General features: G+C 39.0%; 1 protein-coding gene across 1 annotated transcript in view; it reads left to right on the top strand.

The window, feature by feature from the left end:
* Window positions 1–7,547, top strand: part of LOC135199574 (trichohyalin-like) — a 64,362-nt gene extending 56,815 nt beyond the window's left edge. Inside the window, exons 5-7 of the mRNA XM_064227731.1 lie at window positions 5,880–6,059; window positions 6,243–6,476; window positions 6,585–7,547. Of these exons, the coding sequence (XP_064083801.1) occupies window positions 5,880–6,059; window positions 6,243–6,476; window positions 6,585–7,547 (1,377 nt within the window). The remainder of the gene's footprint in view (window positions 1–5,879; window positions 6,060–6,242; window positions 6,477–6,584) is intronic.
* Window positions 7,548–8,923: the final 1,376 nt, after the last annotated feature.

Below are 8,923 nucleotides of genomic sequence, written 5' to 3'. Positions count from 1 at the left end.
AAAAAAGCAAAGAAGCAAGAGGAAAAAGAAGAAAGACGACGAGAAAAGACGGAGAACAAGTCAAAAAGTGCAAAAAAGAAAGAGGCACAAGAAAGAAGCAAGGTTCGTTCTGTAACGTCATTCATGGCAAGTATTCCCGAGAGGTCTGTCGTCTCCTCAGATCAGGTGGAATATGTTCCTGAAGTCATTTCAGAGGAATATGAGTCCCGCTTTGAGCAACAAAGATCGCTGACCTCGAAGAGAGTTCGATGGCTTCGGAGCGAGGTCACTCGTCTCATAAACTGCTCTACAAATAATTGAAGGGATATTCCTTAGTATCTACCTCATGGAGCACATTTTGTGTTCAAAGTTTTTCTGATTTTATACTTTCAGGAAAAAAAACAAAAAAAAAGAAAAAAAAAAAACCTTGCCATGTCCTTGTTGAGATATCAACATTTTTTTCGCTACCAAATATGAAGTTACAGAATTATACAAATTCTGTAACTTCTTCCGCCTATGAAGTGCAAAACCGTATTGGATATTAGCACTGTTCTCGATGACATTTAAAAGCCAAAAGTATTCCTTTAAAAAACAAAAACATGGCACTGATCTTATTTTTTTTATTTATTTATTTATTTATTTATTATTATTATTTTTTTTTTTTTTGCAAATCCGTTTCTCTTTCAACCGAATTTATGAGCTTCTTCGAACACAGCTGATTTTCATCCCCGAAGAGATTGGGAAGATTTTGAGAGGATTGGATAAGGAGGATTGAATATGAGCTTATATACGTAATGGAGAGAGAGAGAGAGAGAGAGAGAGAGAGAGGCCGTAATATCCGCGTTAAGATTTCTGCCGTTGCCTTTGAGACAGCAAGACGCATAAATGCCCAGCCAGCGAAATATCGCCGGGGCTTTTAAAGTTCTAATGACGTCGTTAAATGGCAGGGCCTGCGCTCGCATCCCATTTAAACGAAGCAGAGTCACGGTTTCCGCGACCGACCCCGCACTTGCACAAAGCGAAAAGAAAGATTGTCAAGTTAACAGCACCCGTCAGGGAGGAGAGTCATCAGTGCACCTCACGTGGTGCACTGTAGGCATTACTCGAGGGTCATTGCAGCGTTCCTTCGGCCCCTTGATGCATCCACTATTAGCCTTATATTTTACCTTCATTACTCCCTCTGCCTTATTTAATATTGCTGTTCAACTCCGCTAACTGTTACTTCTTAGTTGTAACTGTGGGGTTTTCTCCTATTTACACCTTAGATCCCACCCCTTACTTTATTTCCTCTTTCCTGGACATCTCTATCTTGCTGTCCAACTCCTCCAACTCCCTCTTTTCACTGCCTTAGGCGCTGATTGGCCGAGAGTGCTCCAGTGCTTTTCTTGACAGACTAATATTTCATCAAAGCAATCAATCAACCACACTAACGGCAAATATACTAAGCAGGACATAGGTGGAAAATAAATATACATTCCTCCCAAAGACAATAATTAATATTCACTCAGTTCATAAACAGAAGCTTAGAGTCTGACCCTTAATTGTCATCACTCATTCAAATCTCATTACCTTCATTCAAGCCCTCATTCATTGCTAATGGTTTCCCATTCAGCGATTCAGAATTCTCTCCGACTCTTAATATTTTCCCATAATCTTATTAAGTCTTTATGCCAGTATCAAAATAGCAGGAATGATATTTTACTTTAAAAAAAGATACTTTACTTTTTTATACAGTTATTAAAAACAAGTTTATGTGGGAGGAATCGTTATACAGTATTATATAATACAGCACATCTGATTTCTTTATAATTACTATTCATTACAAACCACTGCAGTAATTTTAAAAAAATGTTTAAGTATACTTTTGCTGTAATGAAAGAAACTGTTCTCGACAAACAGATTACGCTCTGTAATTTTCCTTCAAAATTGAATGCTTCTGGTTTTTACAGCATAAACAAGAATTCGTTTACTAATAATAACAATAATAATAATAATAATAATAATAATAATAATAATAATAATAATAATAATAATAATAATAATAATAATAATAATAATAATAATAAGCTGCAATCTTAGTTGAAAGGTAAAGTCTGGGAGACCTTTCATGAACCCAAAAGGGAACAGAAGCAGCCAAGGACAGAAAAGACAAATTGAGAAACAATTAATAAATCGTGAGAGATAAGTTAGATGACGATGATTACGATGAAGAAAGAAGTAAAATAAGTAAGACAAAAACAAATGAGCTACGAAGCAAGACAAAAACGCCAGTCTGCTAAAAAAAAAAAAAAAAAAAAAAAAAAAAAAAAAAAAAGAAAGCTGACTTTCAGGAAATCAACCACATGCGAATAATTATGGAATAAAAAAATTAATGTCTCAAGCATAAATTAATCTCCTTGCACTAAGGTAACCATACCTACTCCGGTCCTCCCCCCCCCCACCAACTCCCCCTCTCCATAACTTTCCTTTCATTTTGCTTTCACTCAATTTCTCTTCCTTACCTTGCTTTCAATTCCCACTTTCATCTTTCCCCTGCCATGCCAGGGCCGAAGGAAAACGTGGGGAATAGTTCCTTCCTCCTCCTCCAACTTCCTCTTCCTTTCCTTCTCCTCCTCCTACTCCTCCTCCTCCCCCAGATGGCACCGCCCACTATCCCAGGAACTGTTGATGGCAAGACGGTCATGATACCATCTGTCCCATTTAGCGATAAGCCGTCCGGAATGAAAAGAGGATACAAGTAGATAACGAGAGAGAGAGAGGTTAATTATTATATCCCAGGCTTTTAATTTCCGCGGAAGGTTCTCAAGTTCAATATGCGTTAAAAGTTATTCTTACCAGTATCCTCAATATACAGAAGATTCCTTGGCAACAAAGAACTGAACCAATTGAAATGATCCTGAAAAAAAAAAAACAAAGATCGGCATAAAACCCTGAAGAAAAGTTGATATAAAACTTCGAAATGTCTGTCTGGCATAAAGATAAAACGCGACTGACATCAACTGCCCGTCTTGTGCATAGTTTACTTGTTTTAATATTGGCTCAGAGTCAGAGAACTAGTTTTTACTTTTCTTACTCGCTAAGAGGCAGTCAAAGAATTGTTTGTTTGTTTGTATGGTTGTTTTTTACGTTGCATGGAACCAATGGAAAGGTATTCAGCAACGGGACCAACGGCTTTACGTGACTTCCGAACTACGTCAAGAGTGAATTTCTATCACCAGAAATACACATCTCTCACCCCTCAATGAATGACCGAGAGTTCGAACTCGCGGCTACTGAGGTGGCAGGTCAGCACCATACCGACCACGCCACTGAGGCGCTTGGCAGTCAAGATGGGTATTTCTGAGGAGACCAGCCTTCCTTCATTGGCATTCTTTTTAGAAGGTGCGCCCGACTCTTCCTGGAGTATTAGCGTTATGGAAAAACCATAATAGTTGCGATTGCATGAGGAGCATCAAGCGTTATATCGAAAGCAATGAACTTCGCCCATTCAGTTCATGCTTGTTCAGTATTTCTTAAGAGTGGATTGGGTACTTCAAACTCGTTTCTTTTACTCCAAAGTTGAAGGTAGGATTCTTGCTCACCCTCCAAACTCTCTCTCTCTCTCTCTCTCTCTCTCTCTCTCTCTCTCTCTCTCTCTCTCTCTCTTATACATGCAATCTTTAGCAAAAGCATACAGGACATGATATTCATAACTTTATTTCGATGGTTATTTGATGCAAAAATAATAGTTATATTGACAGCATTACTAAACCCCTGACGTTTCTCTCCAGTGCAATATTTAATTAAGCCTCTATTTATTTATTTTTTTGCCTCTGTCCAGATGATTGTCAGCCTATGCATACTTACAGATCTATAAGTTCCTATTTTTTTCCCCAACTTTTTCCAGTTTGACCAATATCAAAGTTATCACAGGACTTATGGAATTTAATAAATCTTTGTCAGTTTTGTAAAAGTGCAGCTTTATTGTTTAATTTTTTCAAGCTGCATTAATCTCAAAATTGTTTACCAGACGGGGGATATCTTTGAATTCTTATCATAATATGGTAGTACACGCAAGATTTTGTGCTATAAGTTTCTTTTCTGTTATGCTAAGAAATCTTTATTTTGCTTTCATCACTAATCACTTTTATTCCATCAACGTATCCTCTTAAAATCATGAATGTGAAATCTGATTTCTTAACTTTATTGTTATGGCCTTTTATACGCATATTGACCCGTAAAGGCTGTGAATTCATTACGTGTAAACAATCCTGCAGTTTTCCAGCAATTATCATCCTGGAATGAGGCAAATGGAATCACACCCTTCATCATTCTGGCTGTGATCCACCACAGTCAGTTAACTACCATGTACAGTTTCCAAAATTATTTAGAGTAATTAAGTGCTATCTGCCTTTCCGGTGTTTTCAGTTCTTATAAAAATTCTATCTGAGTTTTACATAAACACACTTTTAAGGTACACAATGAAACTAATATTAATTGTAGAATGGGGCATCCTTACAATTCCACTACAGAATTCACCACATGCATTAATTAGAGCAACTTCATCCCCTACAACTGAACTACAGTATCCCCATACCTGTGGTAGTACCATCAGCAGAATCATCTACCCAATCCATCCAAGTCTCGACGGGACGAGGATTAGCATTTCGAGCGGCAGTATTCTGGGAACTGATTAGCCTACACCCCGTCTCCCGCTCCTTCACAACTCTGTATTTTATCAATCAACTAAATTCCATTAAGTTATCGGAGAAAAATTCTTCTAAAAAATGGAAAACTTCAAAAAAATAATAATTACAGCCCTTTCGAATTCACTGTCGAGTTAATTATACGCGGTGAGTATTAATACTTTTTTTTTCAAGTTAATTTTCGCGTTTCGTGATGATATCGTTATGAAGCGAATACTTGAGTCTACAGCGTCATTTAATTAACATTGCTGAATGTTTAATTGGGTTCTGTGAACTTCAGTTTCCAAACACTGTCAACAGCAATGTGTCCGTAAGCCATTCGTTTGGCGCCAATAACTTGAGAATCGACCTACTCAGAAATAATTTGATAATGATGAATAAAATGAAAAAGCTAAAATGTTAACTTCCTCCTGTTTATTATTCAGGCATTCCCTTTGAGTCTCTCCCAATCTCCCCCCCCAACCCCCACCCACCCAACCCCAAAACTAACAAAGGTATCGAGATCTTTGTTTATAATTTGACCGCCCATTCGAGAAAGAGAAAAAAAATCTCGAAATTTCCATTCCTTTGCTAAGAGTTTCCGTAAACGAGATCTGAAGTGATCTAGTTCAATAAACCCCAAACGATCGACCCACAGCTAATCTTAGGCCTATTGATTCCGCCGCCAGAAAAGGAAAAGGCAAAAATGTGGTAAATAAGATAAACATTTTTAGTGGCTTCCCATTCATCAAAGCAAGTCAGGGACCCTAATGCTTTTTGGAATCAAATGAAATATCTAATCAATATGATATGCGTTCAATGCTGCATGACTTAGTCGTGATAATACTGATATACAATTTTATATATATATATATATATATATATATATATATATATATATATATATATATATATATATATATACACATTTTGTGTACATTTATATGTATGTATTGCATATAGATCATATATATACTATATATATATATATATATATATATATATATATATATATATATATATATATAAATATGTGTGTGTGTGCGTGCACATATGCATGTGTATTTATGTGTGTGTACTAAAGAATTTTACGCTTCTCCAATTTTAATTTTGTAAAATCTATTTTGTTTCAAAATCGTCTGTGACTGAAATATTAAAATTCCCAGCTCTCTTTTTAGTTACTTTCTCGACGAAGACTTTATTTATGATCATTTTTAAAGTCGTCTCCAGTTGCAGGATTTCTTAAGCCGTCGAAGTCTTCAGGAGCCTTCTGTTAATCCAAGTCATTTCGAAGGCTCCGTGAGGAATCTCCCGAAGCAAGAAAAATGGCCTCGGAGCCAAAATGAGGATCTAGGCAATTCACGGAGTTCTAGTGTCATTTTCTCATTCGAACGTTTGGATCGGGTGGAAAGAAAGGTAATTGTAACCATGTCTGCACTTGGTAAATTTAACTTTGTTGTGAAAAACTTATTGGCTCTGATCCCTACCGGATCAGTGGTACCTTTTACAAATGGAAATTGGATCCGAAACCTCGGATTATCTATTGGTAAACACGCAGTAACTCTTGCTCTGGGAGTACTTTTTGGTCGCGCACATCAGTGCATTGAAGACCAAAAGGCTCTCCAGATTGGTCAAGATGCTACTGCACGGAAGAACGACGACCACCTTTACTACGCTACGGAAATGATCTCGCTTCTGAAGGAAGAGTGGAAGGATGCAAAGGAGGAGAACTATTTTCTCCTAGATGAATTGGAAGAGCTGAATTTTAACGAGGCTGCTACAATTAGAACTAATCAAGATTTACTCGACGAGTTCATGGAAGAAAGGCATAACGTTGAAGACGAAAATAAACTTCTGAAGCAAAAAAATAGAAGAGTTGGAAGAGCATTAACCCAGAAGGCCAAGGAAGTTTGAAAATGTAACGAACAACTCGCACGGCAGGAGAGACAATGTGAGAGCCATCGAGAAAAACTGGAAGAACTCCAGAATCAAGCAGTGGACAATGATTTCTACTGTGGTTACCTAGAAGAGAAGGTCAAGGCCCACGAGACCGAAAGAAAGAGGCTGCTCCAGGCGACGGCACAACTCGAGGAGAAATTGCAATTCTCGCAGCGAGAAGTATCTGGTCTCACAAGAAATCACGATCTAGATAAAAACCTCAGTAATCAGACGCGACAGAATCTAGGCAATCAGAAGAACGCCCATATCCAGGAAACCCCAGTTCAGCCGCTTCCAAAGGAGAATGAAAAAATGAATGATAAATTGGAGCAACCAGAACGACCAGTTACCGTGTTAAATAATTCTATGGCTAATGATAAGAATAAGAATGATGCTTTGGTCGAGGAAAACAAGGTAAAAGGAAACATGCTCTATAAGCTTGGACGGCTGGAGGAAGCAAGTGAATGTTTCCTCAAGATACTGGATATGGACGACGACCAAGTGGACATCAGGCTAAGACTGGGATTATGTCTCTTGTTGCTTGGCAGACATAGCGAAGCTGTGATGCACCTTGAGAAATTAGATAATCGAGAAGATTTGGTTGCGGCTGCCAAAGCCCTGCAAAGATTGCAACGTCACGGCTGCCCCTACTACATCCTAGGAATTGCAGAGGAGGCTAGTTTGAAGGAAATAGAGTGGGCCTACAGGAAGCGAGCTCTCAAGTTCAACCCTGATAAGTGCCACGGGTCTAACGAAGAGCGACAACGCAGGACGGAAATCATGCAGAAGGTCAATTATGCCAACGACCTCCTACATGATGTTGATGAAAGAGAAGAATACGACACTGTCAGGGAGTTCATCAAGGACCTGGCAGCTGCGGTGTTTCTAGATCCTCAGGAGACAATGAAAGCAAAGAGGAAGAAACCTGGAAGGACAAGGAAGAGGACGAGAACTAAAGGAAACTAAGAAGAACCAAAAAGAAGAAAGAGCCTGTGATTAGCCAAAATTGTGAATGATTTTGACTTGTCACCAGGTGATGTGGCTGCGTTGTGTTCCAGAGGCACTGCGATGATCTTGGCCCATTCGATGGGACTGACTGCAAGATGGGTGTTGACTGCTGCTCCCCCCGGCAGCATCCAGCAACAGGAGGCCCCCCCACCTCCTACACACCCATCCTGCAATCAAAATCATCGAATGGACCAAGAAAATCACAATGCTCTGGGACATGACTCAGCATCATCAACTGGAGGGGACCAGTCAAAATCCTTCACTTGGGCTGTTTCTTTATAGCTGTGAAGACAAGACTCGTGATCAGGCTTTCCATCAAGCATCCTTGGCAATTCTCTCATCTCCCTGACTGAGGCAGGAGGACGAACTCTTAGGATGAGAGCTAAGTTATTGGGAGGCAGGAGGACCAGCTCTCAGGACGAGAGCCAACAGTTATTCGGAGGAAGGAGGACCAGCTCTCAGGATGAGAGCCAACAGTTATTCGGACCAGCTCTCAGGAAGAGAGCCAACAACTGTATGGAGGGGCCACAGGGCACCCACTCTCCTGCTACATGATACCCTATGGAATGGGTATCGATACCAAATCACCTATGAATGGAAAGCAACCTCTGGCGCGGCGTAAAAACCCGTAAGTTAATGCTTTCTACTTCATATGTTGAATTGCGTTATGCACTGCATGAAGCATCCCATCTTTTGCATATACTGCATGGCAACCTCTGGCGTGGCGTAAAAAAACCCAAAAACCCGTAAGTTAATGCCTTTTATATATGCAAAACATGGGTTATGCAATGCATAATGGATTGAGTACTTGCATATACTCCTACTGTGGCAACCTCTGGCGTGGCGTAAAAACCCGTAAGTTCAATGCCAAATATAGTATGTGCAAAATACTTGATCCGTGTATGGCAGGAGGGAAGATTCCATCTTTCTTGGCTAGCTGCTGGAGCTGAGAATGGGGAAGGGTCCACCCCTGGCACAAAAAACCCCCATTTCGATGACGCTCCATTGGCGAGGATGCCCCAGGGGTGAGATCGCTTGCGATCGGTAAAAAGGCCCCAAAAGGCCCATTATATTTATTAATATATATATATATATATATATATATATATATATATATATATATATATATATATATATATATATATATATATATATATAGACATCAGAGGGTTACCGAAACTCAGTAGATCAGTTAAGGAGTTTATTATGAGATACTGATCTACTGAGTTTCGGTAAACTCTGATGTCTACATGTTCGCACCTTTTGATATATATATAGATATATATATATAGATATATATATATATATATATATATATATATATATAGGTATCA

The sequence above is a fragment of the Macrobrachium nipponense genome, chromosome 26 (assembly GCF_015104395.2).
Source record: "Macrobrachium nipponense isolate FS-2020 chromosome 26, ASM1510439v2, whole genome shotgun sequence".
NCBI classification, from domain to species: Eukaryota; Metazoa; Arthropoda; class Malacostraca; order Decapoda; family Palaemonidae; genus Macrobrachium; species Macrobrachium nipponense.
Note: the sequence above shows the minus strand (reverse complement) of the source record. Positions and strands in the feature narration are given on the sequence as shown.